Source organism: Gobio gobio (genome assembly GCF_949357685.1).
Source record: "Gobio gobio genome assembly, chromosome: 19".
Taxonomy (NCBI): Eukaryota; Metazoa; Chordata; class Actinopteri; order Cypriniformes; family Gobionidae; genus Gobio; species Gobio gobio.
In genome coordinates this window covers 34278386-34304855 of record NC_137112.1, presented here as the reverse complement: position 1 = coordinate 34304855, position 26470 = coordinate 34278386, and the positions used below count along the sequence as shown (strand labels likewise).

Sequence of the window (26470 nt, the reverse complement as noted above, 5' to 3'; positions counted from 1 at the left end):
AACTGGTTCTGTGTGGTATTCAATAACATTTTCTAATATATCTGAGTCATTCCTGTTATACAGTGACTTTTCTGTCTTATTGATTTACGTACTCATATTTTCTATTAAATTTGTCACCTATTTATAAGAAATGCCTTAAATCATATTTAGGTCTCTTTTATCACTTAGACAGACATAATTAAAATTCTATTTTGTATTTTACACACCTTTTTATTGATATATGCATTCAATTTTATCATGTCCACTTCCACAAGAACTATACACCATGAAATGATGATAACCTCAAAATATTTAATTATTATATTAAATTATGTCATAGGCTGAACTGCCTCTAATCATAAATCATGTGAAACTATGGTTATTTTTAAAAATGTTCTTCATTTACTGTGTCCCTGAAGTCATCTTCCACCCTGTTAGTTTATTGTATTTTCTCCACTTCCAAAAAAGACCACAATTCCATTGAGACCATTTTCAGGAACTGAACTGACATCATTACTTTTCCTGCTGGAATTCAACTTACAAACTGAAGTAAGCTTCAACTCTTCAACTACCTTTTTTTAGTTTTTGAAATGTTATCCTGCTTGTCACACTCTTAAAGTTCCACCCTGTTAGGCTATGTTATGGAGCTATGCTATGTTATGTCATATCTGACATAATTATACAAGTTCTGTTTATCTGTAGAAGGTTAATGTTGATCACTAAACGAGCTATGGCTAACTTAGCTCAACATTTTCCACCCTTCAAGGTTTCAAGAAAAGAAAAAAAATACTATGATGGCATAAGGGACATATACTATCCAAGAAAAAGCTCATTATTGTTTAACATTTACATTATTAACATTGTGTGATAAATATGTCCCTAACAGGGTGGAATACCCTCACGGCCAGTGTCTGAACAATCTACCAATAATTATTATTTTTTTAGCTTGACCAATATGTATTCCTAATAGTTAAACATGTCACTGTTTTGGTGAAAATGCTAAAAACACGTAATTAAAAAAAAAAAACTGGATAACAAATGACCCATATATTCTATATACAGTATATACTGTGTATATATATATATATATATATATATATATATATATATATATATATATATATATATATATATATATATATATATATATATATATATATATATATATATATATATATATATATATATATATATATACACACACTAACTAATTTACATATTTATCTATTTAAAAATGTTTTATCGGTAAACCTAGGTTAGATTTGACATGATTTAAACAATCATAATCTGTAGCATAGGCTATAGAAAAATAACTAGAAAAACCACACAAACAAAGACAACAAGCAATTTCTTTTAAATGTAGCCTATAGAAAGTGTGCTATCTCTCTTGAGCAATGTATGACCAATAACTGCTTAGAAACAAACCACCATTCCTAATTCTAAAGTGACGCTTTCAAAAGGTAACAGAGGTTATTATTGAAATTATTGAAAGTTAAAGGATTAGTTCACTTCAAAATGAAAAATTCCTGATAATTGACTTACCTATATATACTTAATTATATATATATATGTTCTTAAGGATATAAATGTTTTTTTTTTTAAAGAAAATTAGCCCTTTGAACCTGCATTGAGTTGGAACTTCAACCTGTTAGTTGCCATTGAAATCCATTATGTGGACAAAAATCCTGCAATGTTTTCGTCAAAAAACGTTATTTTCGACTGAAGAAAGAAAGGCATGAACATCTTGGATGAGATGGGGGTGAGTAAATTATCAGGAAATTTTCATTTTGAAGTGAACTAATACAGGTGATAATGTGACCACGACCCAAAGTACTTACACCATTGGGTGTGCATACATTTTTTCAATAATTCAGTTCATCGACAATTATTCTTACTTCAGTATGGTTTTGCATCTAAACAGGACTCCACCCCTCACACATATATGAGAAATTAACATGATTTTAAATGATGGTACAACAGGTGAAAAGCCCTGGGGTAAATGGAACATTTGATGTGTTTTTATGAGAACAAAAGACTCTCACAATCATACCGATTTCTATACAATAACATATGATTTCTTCGATATACATTTTTCAGGATTTATTAAATAATTTTTTCATGCATTCAATCAATACATTTTTATTCCAGTGTTTTTACTTTTATATTGTAAATGAAAACAAGACACCCACAAAATTCATCAAGGCTAAGCCAACTTGGAACCTGAGTGTACAGTAACTGCATGGTCATCATTATTTAATATTAACTGCTTCTTGAAGTAATACTGAAAATACCACTAATCAAACAATGTACTTAATGCATGGTCTTTTTCCCCATTTGCTATAATGCAAAATATATAAGTGACTACTCTGAATGCTAGTTGCATGTGACAATAAAAGGATCTGAATGTCAGTCTCTAAAGTCGACTTGTTACTATTTTCATTTAAATCAATCATTAAATACTGATCATTAGCATACATTTTTGTTGAAAATCATATCTCTTCATGGGGAGCTCAAGGAAACATGATAAAACTAAACATCTCTAATCAAAACCTTGTTGTCATTACAGATTGTCATTGTTTTTCTCTTGGTAATCTATCATTTTTAATAAATATGATTTAGAATACAGGATTGCCTATTATGAGGATTGCACACAAGACACTTAAAACATTTATTCTGAAACATAAGTTATGGCACATTTTCGAAAGCAAAAAGAGTGAATCCTCCATGTATCTGCGTTCTACTGGCTGGACTATTGAAACACGTTTGATCCCAACATTGTCTCTGTAGCTCTGACAGTCTCGTTTGATCATTTATGATATGTAAGGAGATAAGGATGGAGATGATATTGAAACTGAATGTGGCTTATTAATGTTCTCAAGTCCGATTCCATTTGGATACAAACACTTAGTCCTTCAAGAAATGCTGGTGGAAGAAATGTTCTATTGTTTTTCTCCAAAGGGACTCTTTTTGGACAGTCTTCTTCATCATGAATTCACAAATCTATCATTTCAACTTGGTGAAGTTGGTGACGCCATGGTGACAAGGTAAATATTAAAGGAGACAAATATGTTCCAGTCTGATGTGAGAGTTCAGCATCAAAAAGATTCCATTGATCCTCTAATTTCTGTACATATTGTACTATTAATTCATTATTTCAGTGTTTTTTTCACCCAGACTTGCATATATTACACATTCGCACATCCTCTGGTGATCCGTGTCCATTTGAGGTTGCAGAATGAATGATTTAGCAAACAGCAGCGTGCCTAGACTATCTCCTCAGACTACTTCATTAGGATGTACACAGGCGTGACCTGAAGATAGATAGCACATATGTTATATAATGCAATATGTCTGTTTAAAAAAAAGTCTAGTGTTTTGTTCTGCCCTCACATTTAAAATATTTAAAAATTATTATTATTGTTTTTTTAAACTACTGTATATAACCAAAATCTTGGAAACAAACTTTTATGTTTTTACCTTAAAGTATATTAAAGGCTGCATTTATTTAATCAAAAATACAGTAATATTGTGAAATATTATAACAAATATTAAAATAATTTATTCCTGTGATGGCAAAGCTGAATTTCCAGAAGCTATTACTTCAGTCTTCAATGTTCAGTCATGTGTCTTTCAGAAATCATTCTAAGATCATTCCTTCTTATTATCAATGTTGAAAACAGGTTTAGCTGCTTATTTAAAAAAAAAAAAAAAAAAAAACATGATACACTACCATTCATAAGTTTGGGGTAGGTAATATTTTTTTTTTAAGGGAAAATATAACTTTTTAAAATACTTTTATTTAGCAGATGCACATTAAATTGATAAAAAAATACAGTAAAGACATTTATGAAATTAATAAATATTACAAAATGTATATTTTGAACCTTATTCATCAACAAAAAAAAATCACAGTTTCCACAAAAATATTAAGCATCACAACTGTGTTTAACATTAATAATAATAATAAGTGTTTCTTAAGCATCGAATCAGCATATTACAACGATTTCTGAAGGATCATGTGACACTGAAGGCTGTAGTAATGATGTTGAAAATTCAGCTTTGAATCACAGGAATAGATACTATTTTTAAATATATTACAACAGAAACCAGTTCATTTTTCACAGTTTTAATGTTTTTACTGTTTGATCAAATAAATATAGCCCTGGTGAGCATAGGAGACATTTTTCCAAACCTTTATATATATATATAGGTAACATATACAGGTACAAAATGATGCTTTACCTTATGGTCTTTATTGGGATCTATCAGGTTCTACTTTGGTCTCTCCGTTCTGCTTGTCGTTGGATTTCTGCGAGAGATGAGTTGAGACAGTGGCTGCCTGGGCCACGGCTTTGAAGCTGCGCTTGCGCTTCTGAACGTTCTGCTCTGGGTGGAAGATGATGACATAGACTTTGGGGATGTACAGCATTCCCAGGGACACCGTGGCACTCAAGCTCATGGACACGGTCAGTGTGGTGGTCTGAATGAACATCTGGTTCAGGGCAGAAAAAAGATTAAGAGTAATATTTCAGCCTGGCCTCAGCTGCGACCTATCACAAGTGGTAGATCAGCTGTCAGGGCTTTAGCACTCCACATTACACTTATATACATACTCTCTGATGATTGTCATAATTCATTTCCTGGAAATCAGTGTAATCAGTGTAATCAGTGTAATGACCCAAAAGGGCTGACATCAGCCACGTGCAAATCATTCAGTCAGTGTCCAGTCTAAGTGCTACATATCATTTGCCTATCAATTATGTATTCAAGTAAGGTTGATGTGAGGTCAGCTATGAGATGCCGAATTTTCTGCATCTTTAATATGAGCCAAAAGAATAAACCCCGATCTCATGCATGTTTATCGCCTTGTGAGTCATTCATATATGACAAGTGGCGAAGATGCACAACACAGCTGTGTTCATTTATAATATAAATACCATAATAGCCCTAAAGAGATCTTACATTTCATGAGATTATGCGAACTGCACCCAAATAATGACAGCTGTTCTAAAAAGTCTAAAGCCCTGTCACACAAAAAACTGTTACAACTATTTTCTAATAAAATGATAAAAAAATTAAACAAAATGCACTTTAAAATTTAAACTCAGTATAATAAAATCTAAGATAACAGCACACAAAGATATATAAACCAATATATACATACGAACTGCAGCCCGCTCTGTAGTATAGTCTTTTATTTTTCCATGCTCTTCTTCTTTTTTTTTTTACAAGAGATGAAAAGACTTGAAGTTGAAGACCACCTGAGGGCCAAAAGCTTTGCGGTTGACCGGCCACTAAAAGACCTCTCTATTAGTCAGAGTATACTTTCCATTTTTAAATCCCTGTGCTTTGTAAGCAAAACCATCCCCCACAGGATGAATAGACGTGCAAAATTGAATGACTAAATGCATACAGTGTGGCTAGCATCTTAACAGCTTTTAGGCCAACACAAAACAGCATCCAATTAAATAGCAATTATGTTGTTATTATTATTATTACACTTTTTTAGGTTTCTAATATCTGATTGTGTATGAAGCATTCACAAGTAAATGTTGCAGCATCATTAACTGAACCAGAACCATCTAATCCAGAGAAAGGCACGTCTGGACACTTTCAGGGTGAAGATCATATTTCAGTATAACATGTTAATGTCAGGCACCAGCGAATCTTCTAGACTAATATCATGGAAGCACGATTTTATATGGACGATGATAATCAAATTCCAACAGATACAAACACAGACTGTTAATAGTGAAATAATCATGAGCTTATTGCAATGTGACATATGTATCTATGGTAATATTAAAAAAATAATAATAATAAGAATTAAATGAAAAGAAATGCAAAATAATTTTGTAAGAAAATTAATAATACAACATCTCTTTAAATGTATCTTTAGATTCAGGGTTATTCACTTATATTTTATTTAATAATGTTTATTTATTTCGTTTTTGTTGCTGGCTTATTTTATTGGGCTTATTTTCATAGTCTGGGAAAATACTGTATTAACTAATGGAAAAATCCAAATGAATGCTATGTTGCAACAAAAACAAAAAGTACATTATATATATAATTTACCTTTTCGGTGGATTGTGATGTTCCAAAAAATATGGGAACAAAGGCCAACCAGATGATACAGGTGGTGTACATGGTGAAGCCGATGGGTTTGGCCTCATTGAAGGTCTCAGGAACCCCTCTGCTCTTAATGGCATAGACTGTACATGTGACCATCAGCCCCATACTGTAGCTCAGACAGCCAATCAGAGACAGATCTGACATATCACATTTCAGGATCCCACGGGCATACTCCGGGTTGGGGGGACGTAGCTCATCAAAGTCGATATTTGTGTGAGGGGGAATCACTCCAAACCAAATGAAAACACCCAGGAGCTGTGAGCAGAAAAGAGCCAAGAATGAACGTTCACACAAAATCTGTAAAATCAGTTCACTAAGAATCCAAGAGACCATATTTCTATATGTGTTCTCAAATAATAAACAACCATTAAGGGAGGACACCAAAAAGAGTAGTGCTTTCAGTGAAATTACAGCACCTCTGTGCTACTCTCAAAATCTTGCTTCTTTAATTATTTAATGGACGAAAAGTCCAAAAATATCTTTTGGAGACAAAAAGCACAGCGACAACACTGTAAACACCTAACAAAGCATTTACTCTGATCAAGAGTTGAGTTAGAACAGATTATCCAAAGACTTGTGGTTTGATATTATTATGAACATTTATTATGAGCAGCTATTAAATATGATTTATTATTTATTTAAATATGATTTATTTAAAGTAATACTTTATATACTATATATATATATATATCACATGCCCATATACATGAAATGTATGTACATTTTGTTTGTTAATAAGTAGTAGAATTAATAAAAAGTTTTTAAAAAAAATCCAAAAATGAATCTATATATAAATAAACTAATTATACGGGAAAAAATAGTGCACCTTTAAAATGTATGATGCTCAATGGTAGCTCATTTGGATAAAAGTATCTGCTAAATGAATGTAAATGGCATTACAGACATAAACGCACCTGTCCTGAGATCAAAATAAATGTGATGATCAGCTGGGACGTGGGGCTGATAAATTTTGGTGGCGTGACTGATTTTTTCCCCTGCTCAAAGATCCTGTAGATTCGATTAGTTTTTGTGAGCATGGCAGAGTAACTGATGCACATGCCCAGCCCCAAAAGCAGCCTGCGGAACGCGCACACCACGGCGCCTGGCTCGGCGATCATGAGGAAGGTGATGAAATAGATGAGGAAGATACCCGTCAGGAGAACATAACTGAGCTCTCGGCCCGAAGCTCGGACTATGGGGGTGTCGTTGAAGCGGATGAAGGTGATGATGACTCCTGATGTAGCAAGAATGCCCAGCACTGCCAGAAATACCGGGATAATGGCCCACGGAGAGCTCCACTCCAGCTTGATGATGGGAGTGGGTCGGCAGCCCGTGCGATTAGGGGTGGGCCTCATGTCAAAGGGACACTTGTCACAGTTAAACTCGTCCAGTAGGTACTGATAGCCGTCGCATAGTTCACAGTGCCAGCAGCACGGCACGCCCTTCACCATCCTCTTTCTCTCCCCAGACTCACAGGGGAAGCTGCAAACCGAGTCTGGAACCACTGTATCCCCTCCAGACCACTGCATCTCCTCAGCCTTATAAAAAGAGAGGGGAATATTTCAAGAATATGCATTCAGAAATGTCCCAAACTACCAAGGGGCTTAATATATTTACACTGAGTCGTAAGTGGTTGGTCCACTGGCCGATGAATTTATATCCCGGGCTGGTGGTATTGGAAAGCTGGTACTGGAAGATATCGTATCGTCCTGGGGCATCACCGTTTTCATTAAACATCACACCTGTTCCGGCACTGCCTTCAGAGTAAACACACAGGGTTTTGATTTTCAACATCACTAGTTATTATTTCAAATGCAATCGTTTGAAACAACAGAGTTATTTAATAGAAGCGGCCCACTGCAACAGCATAAAATTGTATAAATGCGTGACAATGCACGCTTCTGCAAACCATTGTTCTTTTTCACCTTTTGATTTAAAGTAAAATTGTCAAGCATAACTTTGAAGGTGACTTTTCCACATCAAAGGATGCCTACAAAAAAATACACTGTTGTAACTAACACGATTTTCAATAAGGTCCCATTACTTAACGTTAATAAATGCATTAACTAACATAAACTAATAATGAGCAGTACATTTTTTGATACAGTATTTATTAGTTGTTGTTATACAACTGTTCAACACATAGGACATTAGTTTATGTCAGCTCGGATCCATTAAATAATATTAAAACATCCAACTTTTGATTAATGTATTAGTAAGTATGTTGTAGTAGTATGTTGAAATTAACATTAAAGGGTTAGTTCACCCAAAAATGAAATTTCTGTCATTAATCACTCACTCTCATGCCTCAAACCTTCGATCTTCAGAACACAAATTAAGATATTTTTGATGAAACCCAAGAGCTTTCCGACACCCACCCACCCCCACCCCCCATAGACAGCAATTTAATCAACACGTTCAAGGCCCACAAAGGTAGTAAAATCATTGTTAAAATAGTCCATGCGACTACAGTGGTTCAACCTTAATTTTGTGAAGTACTTTTTGTGCACAACAAACAAACAAAACTAGCGACTTTATTCAACAATTTATTCTCTTCTGTGTCAGTCTCCTACGCAGTTTACGTTGGTCAGCTCCTGCGTCAGCATCACACACATGTGTTGTGGTGCTCAGGTGAACAGCATCGGCCAATGGTAAGCCGGCGTGCTGGCGTAGCTCTGACTTAACTCGGAAGCGCTGGACTGTATTTACCACGTCAACAGCGTAGGAGACTGACACAGATGTAGGGAAATTGTTGAATAAAGTTTGTTTGTTTTTTGCGCACAAAAATATTCTCGTCGCTTCGTAAAATTAAGGTTGAACTACTGGAGTCACAGTACTAATAACTAATTAGCTAGTAACCTTATTGTAGTGTTATTCAAAATACACATCTCTCAGATGTAATTCTATAAGGAAAAATGAGGTACAACACAAGGCAAACTCAATTTCATGTTCCAGAGTTTATACGAATGACAAATCATGAGGGGCAAGGTCTACACATGCTGCTTTGTTCCCCATAGGCACTCAAAGCCGAAAAGATTTCAATACAAGAGTGTGAGGACATCCACTCTGCGTAAACTGAATAGCTGTGCTTTTCATAGAAATGGCTTAAGAGCGAGTGACGAAAAGAAAAGGGATTTTAACCGAAAGATAGTGCTGAAAAAGGAAATGTGCCTTGTGTTTGGAGAGAGGCTGCCCCAGGGAGAATCATAGACAAGGAGAGAGACGAGGGGAGGGGGGTTAAAACAAGTATGTGCGCTGCTGCATTGTGCATTAGTGGATCTCTTCAGGCTGGGATTGAGTGCTGACCTCTCTCGCCGCACTCTGACTAACCCATGGGACTCACAACCCTCCTCCTTGGAAACAGCAGCTTCTATTCTGGCCTTTCCCCTCTTTCAGAAACTACTCCTTACCTATTTTCACCTGTCAGTCTCACAGTAATGGCAATATCCTCTATTCGAGAAGTGTTCGGCAAAAGCACGTTTACTATGTGTAACCTTCCTGGCAGATTCAAACAAAGCATTGCACAAAATAAAAAAACCTACATTCAAATTGCTGTGAAGTTCATTTGTCTTGTATGAATACAAACCCATTACTGGAATTCTGACTGTTTCAAGGTCTCGTTTCGCAATGTTTGGAATGGCTCACATGCTTCAGCTGTGTCCTTGAGAAGGCTCACCATTAAAATTGACAGCACGGATGTAGCTCAGCAGCATTCTTCCATCCACCGGGTCCATTTTGTCACAAACGCCCATTGATCCTGGACAAAGGTCTATGTGCATGCTATGAAGAGCATGGGCCATGGCATACACAGCGTCGATCACAAACTGCACTTTCCCTTCCTGCTCGTATGCCGAATCCCGGCTGATTCGTTCTTCCCCTGAAAGACCGAAAGCAACATGACAGGAATTGAAAAGCTTTGCTGGAGGAATAATCCATTTAGATGTGCTTTGCACATCTTAAAAGCATAAGAATGTATGATAATTCAAGTACTACTGCATTTATGGGAGTAATTTGTTGGAAATGATTTCCTCGCCTGTGCATTTCCTCAGCCCGCTGTCGCCTCTGATTCCAGGCCGTGTCAGTTTGCATTTGAAGTCATCCTCCCAAAACTCAGCGAACCAGATGTTCCTCCTGTTGTTTTCCAGAGATCTTGTGGTGAAGTACTGGTCAAACCCTGAGAAACAGGTTAAAGGTATAGTTCAATCAATTGTCATGTTTTTTTTTCTCTCTGGGACTTATACTGTAAGTAAAATTTTGTTTTCATTTATGGTTGAGCTATTCTTTTGCTATAGGAAAACTCCCAAGGTTTTTTTTCTCCACTATTGTCACCTGATGGAGTTTTCCTTGCCACTGTCACCTTTGGCTTGCTCAGTCAAAAAGACAAATAATATTCAGTAATATTATCTGCACTGACACTTTCGACATGGACATAATTTGAACCGAATTGAGCTGGATAATGACACTAACTTCATAACATTGACACCGTTATTGAACTGAACTGAATCAACACTGAACTTTCTTGAGCTGGGTAATTACATTATAGCCTTCTGTAGAGTTGCTTATAACTGAATCAAACTTCATAGTTGATGAACTTTACAACATTTACACAGTTATTGAACAGAATTGAATCAACTTAAATTGAGCTGAGTAATGGTACTATTATCCTCTGTAAAGCTGCTTTACAGCTTAAATCGAATGTTTCATAATGGATGAATTTTATAACATTAGCACTTTTATTTTCCAGTTTTATTAATGTAAAGCTACTTTGAAACAATCTGTATTGTACAAAGTGCTATTAATATACTGTATGCAACTTGATTTGACTTAAAGGAGTAGTTCACTTTAAAATGAAAATTACCCCATGATTTACTCACCCTCAAGCCATGGTTTATATGACTTTCTTCTGTCTGATGAGCACAATCAGAGTTAAATTAATAAATATACTGACGCTTGCACGCTTTATAATGGCAGTGACGGGGTCCATTGAGTTTGAAGCTCAAAAAAGCACATCCATTCATACTAAACGTACTCCACACGGCTCCAGGGGGTTAATAAAGGCCTTCTGAAGTGAATCGATGGGGTTTTGTAAGAAAAATATACATATTTAAAACTTTATGAAGTAAAATATCTAGCTTCCGCCAGACTGCCTTCCGTATTCAACTTACACAGTTAAAGGGTTACTTCAACGATTAGCATTAAGCTTTGTATCAGTAGAAACCCGGTAGAATATTCAAAATATCGTACTTTCCCCCCTCATGTCCCCCTGAGACGAGAGAATTATGAATTTTATTTCTGGAAAAAATCCTCCAATGACGCAAATATCGTCATTTTGCATCATAAGAGGATTTTTTGGCCAGAGGCAAGAGACTACAGCCAGTAGAAGGAGCTGTTCCGCATGTTTTCAACCAGCCCATAGGGGTGGGATCTCACTCACAGAATGTAAATGTGTATGGCTGCTCGGCTCTGGCATTCATAACGGGGCGGTGCGGAGCAAAGCGAGTGTTTCAACTTTCAATTAATTCCTATGAAAGTTAAGCTTCCATAGGCATGATCTGATAACGCGGCAGACTGGACACGTCATGAATGACTGCGGCTTACCTCAGCTCGGCTCAGCTCTTCACTCTCTTGATGAATGAAATCTGACTCCTAGTGCGTTTGTGTCGTGACTTTTGTTCAGCTCACTCACACTTTATTGAAAAGACACGTTCAGTTTTTAATTGTAGTGTCTGTTCTCTAACTGAACGAAATTATTTTATTACTATGAAAATCAAAATGACGGTGGGGGCGGTGTCATGGTGGGCAAGTGATAACCAGTGGCCGTGGCTTTGGGAGTGGCCTCGTTGAGCAGCGAAGCAAGTGCATTGGGGTTGTTGTCTTTCATCCACATGAGACAAAAATATGTTTTCTGTCTTTTCTCAGTCTAGAAAAAGGCACCAAATTCTACTACATAAATGACCATGTTTAAATACACATCTTCCCAGCGCTGAAGTACCCCTTTAAGTGTAACGCCTCTTGCAGTTCAAAATGCGTTGATACATTGTGTCAGTTACGTGTTTTTTGTAAGTTGAATACGGAGGGCGTTCTGGTGGAAGCTAGATATTTTACTTTATAACGTATTAAATATAGATATATACAGGGGTGGACTGGGGCAAAAAAGTGGCCCTGGACTTTCTGGCACAAAGCGGCCCATCATACCCGGTCTGCAACACACCTCACCATAAGCACCAGCTCATTATACACAGGGCAATTTTAAACACAAGCTATTTATACAGAAATATGAATTATATTAATTGTTTTATTGAAATGCTTATCATACTGAATGACTGGCATACTTCTTCAGGTTATAATTTTTTAAAATACAAATTTTGATTTCTCTTTTCCATACCCTGTAGTTTAATATCATTAAGTTCAATACCTACCATAAAATCAGACCATATACAATGCTATGGTCTAGAAGACTTAGGATGTAGTGCAGAATGTGGACTGTTTTAGGGTGCCTATCTAGTGGTTATAGTATCTAGACATCTGTAATTTTATGGAATAGAGCTCAAATAGTGGAAAAGAGTTTAAAAATTATATGAAAAATACAGCATATTAAAATTATTTCTGATTATTTCTGTATTGAAATTTCTATGTGACACTTACTGAAGTAATGATGCTGAAAAGTCAGCTTTTACAGAAATAAATTACATTTTACAATACATTCTCATAGAAAACAACTAGACCTATTGGAAATTGTATTAATATTTCTTAATATTTGTGGTTTTACTGTATTTTTGATCAAATAAATTCAGCCTTCTTTCAAAAAAACATTTAAAAAAGTCTTAATTATTTCAAACTTTTGATTAAAATAAAATAATGTATATGAACTAACTAGCAAATTAGCTATAGGCCTATATTTATTTTCATATATGACACTTTCCATTGGCTACTTGAATATGAAAGTTGCAGTTTTAGCATGATGAAGCCTATGTAGGCTAAGCCTACGTTTCAGAAATATATTTTGAGTATATTTTCTACATTTCAGAAATATATTTTGAGTATTATGAATAATTGAAAATTATTGTGAAATTGCTGAAGAAAGCCTGGAAACAGAAAGACAAACATTCCCTCTGACATGCTGAAAACTGCAAATGTTTCTTTGTGCATTCTGTGACGAATAACGTAAAAGGCAATTCTAAAAGGTCAGCAGTAGTTTACATCCCTGGAAAATAATGTCCGTCATTTAACATTTTTAAAATCGTTAACAGTCGGGAAATATATCTGTAGCCCATTGACTCATATTCAGCTCTTAAGTGCCGCCCGCCCGCCTCCTTCAATTTGATTGGATATCGCAAACATTTTGACATTGACGAGCGCTTTTACACCACTGAGACACTGGGACTGAGCAGACGGAAGGATATAGGCTACGTAGTTTTACTATAATTTATTCTTCATATATTTACGTAGCAACGGGCCGGCCCACATTGTCCAGCGGGCCACCGGGAAAACGCCCGGTACGCCAGATGGCCAGTCCGCCCCTGGATATATATTGTTAACAAACTGCATCGATTTTCTTCAGAATGCCTTTATTAACCCCCCAGAGCCGTGTGGAGTATGTTTATTAAACTCAATGGACCCCATCACTGCCATTATAAAGCTTTGAAGCGTCTGGTTATTTATTAATATAACTCTGATTGTGTTCATCAGAAAGAAGAAAGTCATAAACACCTAGGATGGCTTGAGGATGAGTAAATCATGGTAAATAATTTTAAATTGAACTACTCCTTTAAGAAATTGTTAGCAAACACCACATGGGCATATGTGCAGAATCTTTTTTAATAACTGAGTCTGAATTTGAAAATTTGAATTTGGAAAAAATATTTTTTTCTTAATTATGAAACCTTCGTTGATCTTACACTGCTACCAGTTCATACCCTCAATGGACGCCCGCTTGGGGAGGATGGTAACTGCACCCTCAGCCACGTCCTCCTGGTTCAGGATGGGTGAGATTTTTGCTCCCCAGCTATCAGATCCCACAAACAAAAAGTGACCTGTGAGATTGGCTCTCTTTGCTGCTTCCAGGACACGCCTACAATAAATGAATACAAAAATCTCAGAAAAGGCAGGTTCATTAAAGATAGGGAAAATCAGATCCATTATAGTTCTGATTTGCTGATTTCAGAACTATATATATATATATTATCAGGTTCATTTAGGCTTAGATTGCAAAATGCAAATTAAACTAGATGAAAATTCACTCTGTAATGTATTAATTTGCCATAATTCCCTCTAAGACTCCTGTTCCCGTTGTAGGGTGATTAATCTGTTCTCAAACCATTTTCAAACCTTCTCCAGAGCTATATCTCCTGCTTCAGAGTCATTCAGAATTACTACTGAAAGACAACTCACTTGATGTCATCTTCATTAGCGAAGATAATAACCCCTCTGGCATTGGATGTCTCCATTAGCCTTTTGATGATCTTGTCAAACTCCCCTGGTCTTGGCTCCCTAGGAATTTTAATGGCCTGTGCGATGCAAAGACCTCCTGTATAAAACAAATTAAAATGACGGATAGTTTTGAAGGACTCTGATACATTCATAAGAGATTGATGGTTGCAGGGTCTTTCAATTGAATATAACATCCCGGTCAATCTGTACCCAGCAAGCAATTTTCCATTTAAAAGATGTCAAGCCGTCCAAACACAGCCCTGACGTCTAGGCTAAATCAAGGCAAAATTTGGGCTGTCAGTGCAAATTTAATAGACGCCTAACCATAGCCCAAGAATAGACAAGTTATCTAAAACCTGATCATGTCACAGAAATGAAACCAAACACATTTTTATCACTGTTGACTTTGCTTACGTGATGGAATATCATACATCTCACAAGTTATTTTGGAAAAAACGGCATGTAACCAAATTCAAGGTTATTTTGGCTAGAAGTGACTTACTCATAGCCGTACTATATCGGTCTATAGGTAACTAAGACGGCTATTGCTGGCTGGGTAGCATGTCTGTCATCACGTCTAGGTGACTAATAACTTGTTTACCAACAGGACATCACATGAAACCTTCATCCCCTGATCATTATCCTCTTTCCTCATCAAATACAACACCAGGCGTGTTAAATCCTTGGATAGACTGTGATAAATTCCACATCAGTTATGGAAAATAAGGGTATGGTAAATCAGTATAAATTAAGCTACAACCAAATCACATACACATATATTATAGATTTAATTACAATATTTTAAAGCACTGAGGTCATTTTTCATTACTTTTCTGTACCTGCTTCCCTGGATATCTGGATGAAAGCATCAACACCACTCTCTCCATAGTTCCCCTCTGATGCTAGAGTAGAAACATAGTTCCATCCCATGGCTTTGACAATGTCCACCATCGCCTGGGCCTGAAAGGAATCTGGTGGCACGACTCGGGAGAAAAAGTCGTAGCGATTGTTGTCACTGAGCTCAGGTGCTGTTGAAGCATAACTGATCTGAGGTATCTACAAAATGGAAGATACAGAACACATCAGTGAGCAACAGCAGGACTCTCTTTACACAGTCAAGCTGCTGCAAAAATGTGAATAGCATGAATTTCTCTAATCTGATAAATTGATTGTAAAGTGATCAAAGACATTTCTGAGATCTTAATTTACAACAGGGGAATGGGTGTTCATCCTCGGTGGGGGGATTTGTTCCTTGAGCGATTCATTCAAAACACTGACTCCATCCAAATACGCACACACTTCCCTATTATAAAGAAGGTGAAACCTGTCAGAATTCACAGTATTTAAAAAGAAGTAGGCAAAAAGTACCCGGATTACTCTACTATCCCATTTTACTGGTAGTCCACTGTATGAAGAATTTTTGGGTATATGATGCCACAGTTTACTTTATTTTGCTATCCTCACTTACATAAATAAACTATTGTCCGGCACCCACTAGTAAAAAATTATATCTGGTGTCTGAATTTTTGGTTTGACTGTACTTACTATACATAGAACATCCATAACTTATCAAAAGAATTGCCTACTCAAAGAGTATGCGGTTTTGGATGTCACTGAATCATTCATTCAACCGATTTGTTCAAAACACAGATTCATGCGAGTATGAAATGAATCATTAGTGCGTCCAAACTTGTGTACTTATGCACTATTCTTTGCCATTTAGTAGTGTGAGTTGTGTGTTCATACTAAAAATACCCAAAAAGAAAAAAATGCACTTCAAATGCACAGATTATGACCTTAAAGGAACACGCCAACGTTTTGGGACTTTAGCTTATTCACCATAACCCCCAGAGTTAGAGAAGTCCATACATACCATTCTCATCTCCGTGCGTGCCATAACTCTGTCTGATGCACCCACCGTAATAATCAAGGAACTTTGCGACACCTGTCATGAGAAATCCTGTCCCCCTGTGAAATAGTGTCCGCTTAGGACCCAAGTTTTAAATGCCTGATCAATACAGATATAAACAGTACAGATAAACTGAACAGAAATCGATTCAGAATATAATACAGTAATTCATAATACATGGTTCTGGACAAGCAATTGTTTAAAAATAAACTGTGAATTAATTGTCGAACTAAGTACACACAAACAACATTTATTTGAAATATGTAATTGATTGCTATAATGGGAGCAATAACATGCCAAACATATTGTAAATTATTTCAATTGATAAATTAAGTAATAATACCAATACAAAAATCATAACATAGTAATGTACCTATAATGTAAATAATAAAGAATAAAAAAACAATAATATACAGAACAGGTGCACAAAATAAATACAACAGGATAGGGCTTTTAAGATGTAGGGTAAGTGCAACCGTGGTGTATAAACGAAGCTAATCGGATAGCTGTATGCTATGCTAGAACGTACGCTAACTAAAAAAACATTAAAGGGATAGTTCACTCAAAAATTAAAATTCTGTCAACATTTACTCACCTTCAAGTTGTTCCAAACCTGTATGAGTTTCTTTGTTCAGCTGAACACAAAAGATATTTAGAAGAATGTTTGTATCAAAGCAGATAGAGCAACCATTGACTACCTTAGTATTTTTTTCCCTACTATGGTAGTCAATGGTTGCCCTATCTGCTTGGTTACAAACATTCTTCTAAATATCTTCTTTTGTGTTCAGCAGAACAAAGAAACTCATACAGGTTTGGAACGACTTGAGGGTGAGTAAATGATGACAGAATTAAAATTTTTGGGTGAACTATCCCTTTAAGAACGAGATATGCTTGATTTCACAGCTTATAGCTTCGGTTATATACTAGTATATGAAACATATGATTTGCAAGACGTTAAAGACTAATTGAACACAATTTAAATGACAAAAATCAAAACGTGATTTTGTAAGAATTGTAATCAGGCTCTGAACAGATTACCCATTAAAAGTTCTTTCAGCCAATAGAATCGCTCTGGGGTCCTAAGCGGACACTGTTTCACAGGAGGACAGGATTCATCATGACACCGTGTCATGGGTGCAGCGGTGCAATGATATTACGCAGCGCCTGAAAATAAGCTAACTTCCGTCAACATAACCAGCGTGACAACCTGCTTGCACAGAGAGCGTGCTGGGGACTATTTTCAGGCGCTGCGTTATATCATTGCACCGCTGCACCCATGGTACGGCAGCAAAGTTCCTTTATTATTACGCAGGAATGAGAGAAAAGTTCCTAGCCGCATCGGTCTAGAAAATCGCAACTTAAAATTTTCCGTCGGTCTTAGTACACGATGTAACTAATACACATCACAACATGTAAATAGGAAAATGTTGCCGTTGTTTTGTCACTTATTGAGCAGTAGGCTAGCTGGAGCCATTTACCTTCAGTCTTTGTGCTAAGCTAGGCTAGCGGTGGGTGCGTCAGACAGAGTTATGGCACGGAGATGAGAATGGTATGTATGGATTTATCTAACTCTGGGGGATACTGTGAATAAGCTATTTGGAACACAAATATTGAATTATTCACTTCACTGATTTGTTCAGAAAACACTGATTCAGGAACACCACCCAGAGACGCTAAACTATTAAATCAGCTGTGGCTTTAGTTTGAACCATTTTCGTTCGTGGAGTGAAAATGGACAAAGTAACTGGCAATACTGGGTCTAAGGTTGCTCTCTTTTTTATTAAACTGTTGTATAAAATAAATATCACACTCGTAGGTGATATAATCATGTCTGAAGATAATCACTCAGCACAAAAGCACATTTGCTCTTGTAATATTGCTTAGGCATGTCCTAAAAAACACAGCAAACATAAGTCTCCTGCAGCAAAACAGCCCTGGCTTTACTGGTAGAGTTTGCTGCAGCACATACAAATCCAGGGGAAATACAGATGGCACGAGCTACCACTGTAAAAGCATTTGTTTGTAAAAAAAAATAAAATAAAAGGATGAGAAGATTAATTTACTGTTGTGCTAGTTTCTTAATGATGCGGTTGATGTCACTGGGCTAGGCTTTGCGCCGACTAATGTCTGCAGAGCCCGTGTGGCTTAATGAAAGGTTCTTTAAAGAAGCGGGCCAGCAGACAGTGAGGAAAAGGTGGATACAGACTGGAGAAGGAGAGAAGAGGGAGAGGACCATTTGACAGATTATCTGGAAGGATTAGAGGGTTTTAGTCAAATTATGTTAAGCACAGAGGGAGAGAGATAGATCAAGAGACAAGGTTGCCATTTCTCAGCCATAAGCCATACAATATATTTAATTCTGCTAGCTTACTTGCTATGACAGATTTAACCGCTCCTCCCCCATCATACAACATATATATTACAGCCTTTGCACTGCTGGTGATCTATCCATGACCGTTCATGCACTTGTTACATCTTGCATGAGAAACAACGATATTCAAAATTTGCAATGCATTCCCCATCCAATGCCGTTTCAAACCATTAATCCAAATAGGAAAACGTGGCTGTGGACGTTGCTGAAAGATTTAGTCTTAGATACTAATTTGTTGCTATGCATCATAAGCATTTCAGCCTTCGAGCCTTTCCACACATGAGTCATGTCAACATTGACAGCAGTCACATGCAGACATTTCCTAGAAGTGTTTCATTAGTTTTAGACATATGTTCCCTAGGCATCTACACTTATAAACTGTGCATTATTTTTTCATGATCTGACACTTAAAAATGACTTTCACTGGTGTGGTGTACAAATATAACCCAAAATATTCAGGTTGATTCATCCAGATTAAATGATTAAAAAGTAAATTAAGATGTGAATTACAAGAAAAAATCTAGGTTACCTGATAATTATAGTTTTTTTTAGGATGCTCTATGATTGATTAAAATGTATAATGAACTTGGTGAATTAAGAATGACTTTTTATTTAATGAAATCCTAATTTTTTCTTTTAAAAGTAATATCTTTACAAGATAAAATCCAATTAAGGACAGTCTTGTACGGCACTTAATCCAATTATACAAAAATCTGCTGTAGGCTGAATGTCATCCACCTATCATAAGGATTTGATATAAAATGGCTCTTGTGTTTTCATTTCTGGACTTGTGAATATCATGATTTAAAGAAAGTGAGGGTCAAGCAGATCTAGAGACTTAACTGTTACCCATAAATACTGGCTATCTGTCCCTGTCGATCCATGTGTTAAAGGGCCCACACTCATTCAGCTAAAGCCACAGAAGAGAAGCTGCCTGTAGCTGATAACAAGGCAACTGCACTTCTCTGGGCTCATGCTTGATTTTCCATCAGGAGTCTGAGCTGGAGAAAGGGCTTTAATGGAGAGCGGATCCTCCGTAATGCTGTAATGCTGTCTTTCTCAGTTCCCACTTACCAGAACTCGGGGAGGAACACGGACATGAACTAGTTTGTAAAGATAAACATAGAAAATTATTCAAGATTACATTTGATTGCACACGGTCCATACTCACCATTTTCGATTTAAACTCTTTATTATTCAAAAAAATATTAATGAAAGTCCCTAATTTGTTATCGACCAAAAAATGTATTAAAATAATCATGTTTATTATTATACATATTTTTTTAATTTTGTGGAAAAACAGTGTGGAAAACATGCCTTGATCATTTTGTATTAAATTATGAAGTAATTTTATTGATCTATTTTAAGATTTTAATTGTTTTACTTGCATTAAACATGAATAATTAGTTTAGTTAGATTTTTTTTTAAATAATTATATATATATATATATATATATATATATATATATATATATATATATATATATATATATATAATCAATAAGTTATGACAGCATAGTTTTACATTGCTTTAACTAAAAATAATTTAAGCAATTTTCAACTTTTTTTATAAGTTATACAAGATTCAACTCATTTTCAAAAGTCTGTTTTTAAGTCGAAATGACTTAAACATCCAAGTTGATTGTACTTTAAAAATTACTATACTGTAAAAATAAATTTAAGGCAGCAACTGTTTTTACAGTATACCCAGTTGATTAATCGCAGTTGTGTATTACAAGTTATTTGAAATGCTATGTTAAAATACATTTGCATATATTTCCAGAACAGAAATCTGAACACTGAATAAAAATGGTGCTATATGGCACTAAAAGTGGTTCTTAGTAATCATAGGGGAACCACTTTTGGTGCTATAGCGCCATATCTTCACATGTTCTGTATATGGTAGCGGTGCTATATAGCACCTCAGCCAAAGAACCGCTGAAGAACCACTGAAGAACCACCAAGAATGGTGCTATACAGCACTTAAAGAGGTTCCCTATATGATTACGAGCCAAGAACCACTCTTAGTGCCATATAGGCACATTTTTGTGCAGATTTAAATTTGTTCAGTGCAGATTCAAAATTTTACATATTAAAAGTTGTTACAGAGGAGCTTTTGAAATCTCTTTATATCAGTCCATAAATCAGAAAATACAGTCAGCAGCCAGGGATAAAAACACCATATTTTGCTTTTAGAGTCAAATTTCTGAGCAAAATATAAATATTGAGATATACAGAAGTCCGAGTGACCCTTTTTAAAGCCAATATTTCCATATTTAATTTCCATTTTTCCCATTCCATTTGTTTCACCAGAAATATTCAACAAAGAATGAAAAGTGTATATACCATGGCACATACCAAGTGTATATACCATGGCACAATGAAATTGTAAGGTACTTAAAAAAATACCATGGTATTGCCATCATAGTAATTACCAAAAACATGTTATTACCATGGAAGATTTCTAAGGGAACGGCAGCTGCATATTCTTTTACATCCGTTACATTTTCATATCAGTCCATATATCAGAAAATACAATCAACAGCCAGAGAAAAAAACACAATAATTTGCTTTAGAGTCTTGCCTTAATAACAAATTTCAGAGCAAATATATAAATATTGAGACATACAGAAGTCCAGGTGACACTTTTTACTCCTGTAAATATTTCTCAGGGTTCATTGGTTCACTTGTGTGACAACTATCCCCAGTCTCCACTTTATCCAATATTATCAAAAGGCAAAAAAACATTGAGATATGATTGTTTCAGCCATATCGGCCAGCTCTATTCCAGAGTGTATCACTAAAAGTAATGAATAACCACAGCAAAATACGATTAGGACGCACAAATTCCAGGTATAATGTCCTGAGAGAAACCTGATGGAGCTTTGACTAAGTCACTTTTATTTTGTGAATTGTTTATCTTCCCTAAAACTGTGGTGACTGAAAATGATTGCGAGGTTATCAGCTCACGTACTAAAGCACACGCAGCTTGGAGCGTAGACTACACAGAACACAAATGATTAAAACCGATAAATAAAAAAAATTATAAAAGGTGGCAGAGGGTGGAATGAAATTGAATGTAGCTCAGGTGTAGGATTTGCAAGCTGAATGACGATCTGGAAATGAGAAAGGATTTGAAATGAAATGACATGCACGCCGCACATTTCAGTGTCGTGATTCTCAACGTTTTAAGGACACGGGTCAATGATGAGCGCAATTCAAAAACACTTCTCACTTTAAGGAAAATCTGATACACTTTCTCTCAGAACAAAAGAAAGAAAGAATCTATGTCGTTTAAGAAGCTCTTGCTGAGAGGCCAGTGAGCTGAAACACAATCCAAACCTTTTAACAGAATTAGTTATACTTCCTGTAGCACTGGCCCTATCTGCAGCGATGCAGAATCCAGTCTTGCAGCAACACCATGAAAGAGCTCCTCACATAACGGAAGGAAATCCAGTGACTGCCACACATATACAACATTAAATATAGCCATAAAAAGTACAAAAAACACCATCACCTAGTTACGATTATGTCTTATGGCACTACAGGCACTGGTAACTTTTGAGATGTTGGGCTATTTTGTCTTCTTTCAGACTAGTGGAAGAAAAACATCCATAATGTACATTTATATGTTCTTTCTGCATCTTTAGATTTCAATTACAATACATATCTTTAAAGGCCATTTTCTCAAAATTGAGAAATCTCACTTCAGTAGCACTCACACCAAACTTTCCAGTTGTATTCATATCTACAGTATATTCTGAAGGCTTTTACAGAACGATTTGCACAAACATTTGTCTGAATCATTTTATTCCTAAAAATATGGTGAAATATTTTTTTTGACAGTATGCTTTAAGGACTTATATAAAGAGAATCCTCCTTGTAAATTCCTTTAGCTCAAAAAATGTCACAACTGAAAGGCTTTATCCAATATTCAGATTTCTTTTCTGGAAATATATGCAAATCATGCATATTTAATTAGACAACAAATGCATATTTATTTGCATGATTAATACTAACATTTCAGAAAACTTGTAATACAAAATGTCTGCCAAAAGCATCTGGTAAATGATTAAATGTAGAACAATTGTGTTCATTTACCGTGGTTAATAAACTGGGAAAAGTATGGTGATTATCTATTTGCTTCTACTCTATTCACCTTTAATATCTTGCCTTAAATGAAGCAATTGCTGAGCCTGAAACTGAGGGAATCAACATTAAAATGTAGTTAATTAAAATGATCCCTCACCGCAAAAAGTCGAAGAACGTTGGCCACCATTATGGACACTGAGCTGGCCGAAGCCCCGATGACCCCTACCACACGCTCTGGTTTTGGGATGATGGGAGGCTCTCCATTGGAACATCGAACATCTGAGTTGTCTTTCTGGATGAGGGCCTGGACAAATGTGAGGGACTGTTCCAGTGCATATGTATCCCTGGAGCACGTGTCCAGTATCCTGGCCCCCAGGGTGATGTTAGGCAGCAGGTCTGGGTCGCTGTTGATCTGGTCCAGCGCATACAACATTGCCTCCATACGATGGATCCCCTTCTCTTTCTTAATTTCCCCACATGGAACACCAGCAGGGCCCCTGGAATGCACCGGAAAAAGCCCTCCTAGAGTGATGTCACCCTCGATCTTTATGGAATGAGTTCCTGAGGAGGAGGCCCAGGATTCTGGAGTAAATCCCATCATCACTATCCACATGATGTGAACCAGGGAGCCCACGTGTTGTCTGGGCGCCCTGCCGATCATGCGGTGATGGCATAGTGATGATGCGTGTTGCTGTGATGTCATAGTTGCTACCATGCAAGGGGCTCGTTCTTCTGCTACAGCACAATGCTTTCTTCTCTACCTGTGTCTCCTGCGGAGAAATTAGACACAAAAAAAAGAACACTAAGACAAGCTCTGGATAAAACTATTATTTAGATGCTTATATATATATAATATATATATATATATATATATATATATATATATATATATAATGTTTCCCAGCAGAATATGTTTTTGGCCAAACAGCTTGCCTTTTTCCTATAGTGCATCCTGGTGCGATGTGTTCCCTAGGTAAGCGATGCACACACACACGGCCATCCACGTGATGTAAAAGAAAACATGATTCATCAGACCAGGCCACTTTCTTCCATTGCTCCGTGGTCCAGTTCTGATGCTCACGTACCCACTGTTAGTGCTTTCTGCGGTGGACAGAGGTCAGCATGGGCACCCTGACTGGTCTACAGCTATGCAGCTCCATATGCAACAACCTTTCTATCAGAACCAGCATTAACTTCTTGAGCAATTTGAGCTGCAGTAGCTCGTCTGTTTGATCGGACCACACGGGCCAGCCTTCGCTCCCTACATGCATCAATGAGTCTTGGCCGCCCATGACCCCTTCACCGGTTCGCCACTGTTTCTTCCTTGGACCACTTTTGATAGATTATGACCACTGCAGACCAGGAACAGATCACAAGAGCTGCAGTTTCGGAGATGCTCGGACCTAGTCGTCTAGCATCACAATTTGGCCCTTGTCAAACTCGCTCAAATCCAGGCTTGCCCATTTTTTCCTGCTTCTAACACATCAACTTTGAGGACAAAATGTTCACTTTTGTCTAATATATCCCATCCACTAACAGGTGCCATGACAATCAGTGTTAAGAGACGTCACCTGTCAGTGTTCATAATGTTATGCCTGATCGTGTGTGTGTGTACATATATATATGTATGGTATATTCTGTAATAATGTGATGCTTGTACTGTGCCTTGAGGTGCTTAAGTGCTTTTCTTTAAAAATATGCCTTTCGACAGCACTGCTTTGCCAATAGATTGTGAGATAATTCGTTAAAGCTGGTAAATGTTTGACCTCTTGAGACAACGAAATTAAATCCTGCAGAGAACATTTCTATTAAATAGAATAGAATAGGCCTATACATTAACTATAATATTAATGCAAAATATACACACACAACATATTGTTTTTGGTAGTATCTTTTAAGTTTGTTTCCTATATGTTAAATTCCAATACGTTTTCAGTTAAAAAAGTTAAAACCAATATTTGCATTTGTTTCACCAGAAATATTCAACAAAGAATGAAAAGTGTATCAATCAACTGCACAATGATATTGTAAGGTACTTTAAAAATAAATAGGCCTACCATGGTATTGCCATCACAGTGACCAAAAACATGTTATTATGGTAGATTTTTGTAAGGGAACGACAGCTGCATCTATTCTTGGACATAATTTACATTTGAACATTTACACATAAAAGCCTATTGACACAAATTCAAAGAAGTGCAAAACGTAGTTTTACATAGCGAAATCCAGTGTAAAGCCTATTAATAATTTTACTTTTAAAAATAATTTATGGTTCAAAATTACATTTCAACCTAAAGTGTCTGTCCTCTAGAAAGTGGACTCAACTTTGCACTCAATACAGACCGCTGAGAATGGAGGGCATGTATAGGCAAGCATATTAATTTTCTATGCAAATGAACTGATACATATTCAGCAACAGGTGAGCGGAAAAAGTGCTATATTTGGAGTGAAAGCTCAAGTTCCCGCGGGGAGATACAGGCACACCCGTTTGATGAGAACAGCAGCACTATTGCCTCTTTCAGAGACGAGACCCGAACAGACATCTTTACAACATCGCAATATTTTAAGCAAATTTACATTCGATGTTTTGCCATAATAACTATTAATTCATTCGCTTCTTAAAAATGTCTCACCGATTGATGCTGCTGCCAGTGTGCGCCCATCTGGAACTGAAGTTGGAAGGATTTGAAGTACGACAGTAGATGTCCCCAACATCCCAGTCTTCAGCTCTCATCATGTACACAGTCTTCTCACACAACCACAATCTAAAGATTCATTTGATTAAGGTGAGATTTTAATGTAGAAAGTATTGAGAGCTTTAGGAAACTATAAAACGCTGGAAAAGGTGGAAAAGCCCGAACATTCCACAACTGTGATTCTACAAATCACTGTCAAATCCTTTAAAAGCCCCCTCACTCTGTCCGTCTCTTTCGCTCCCTCACTCGCTTTCTGTCTCCCTCTCTCTCACACTTTGTTACTCTCTCTCTCTCTCTCTCTCTCTCTCTCTCTCTCTCTCTCTCTCTCTCTCTCTCTCTCTCTCTCTCTCTCTCTCTCTCTCTCTCTCTCTCTCTCTCTCTCTCTAATGGGTACAGATTGGGATTACCACATCATGCATGCATTTGAGAAGTCTCTGAGAGGGATGGACCGGTATATATTTTTAATGTGAACACTGCTGGATATAGTTCTCTGCGTTCAGACCGTGTGCTTTTATGAAAAAAATCTGGTGTGAGACCCTCCTGGTCTCGTTTTTTTGTTTGTTACATTTTAGAATTATTCTTTGTCTTTTTATGAAGACAGATAATCTAGTTGACCTCACGGTCACGTGTAATTTTAAATGGTAGTGTATAGCCTTACTCTGGTCCATAATACCATCGTTGGACTTTATTCCAACACACATGGCTGTATATGGTCTAATGGCTTTTCACATCCCCAACATATTGACTACACTTTCTTCTCTAGATAGACTATCTTTGGCTTTATGTTATGAATGAATTATTCAAATAAACGTACCATCTCTGTTAAATTTAAAAGCAAACCGGCGATCGAGGGACAAAG

At 36.5% G+C, this 26470-nt stretch overlaps 1 protein-coding gene across 1 annotated transcript; it reads right to left on the bottom strand.

Annotated features, from left to right (window-relative positions):
• Positions 1–1982: 1982 nt before the first annotated feature.
• On the bottom strand, positions 1983–25834 carry grm6b (glutamate receptor, metabotropic 6b). The gene is made up of 12 exons (XM_079844797.1): positions 25549–25834; positions 23073–23685; positions 15384–15600; positions 14506–14641; positions 14031–14185; positions 10148–10288; positions 9791–9991; positions 7732–7871; positions 7029–7652; positions 6058–6369; positions 4222–4471; positions 1983–3290 (listed from the first exon to the last, which is right to left on the bottom strand). Exons 2-11 carry the CDS (start codon positions 23628–23630, stop codon positions 4232–4234), a joined length of 2724 nt encoding a protein of 907 aa, XP_079700923.1. The 5' UTR covers positions 23631–23685; positions 25549–25834; the 3' UTR covers positions 1983–3290; positions 4222–4231.
• Positions 25835–26470: the final 636 nt, after the last annotated feature.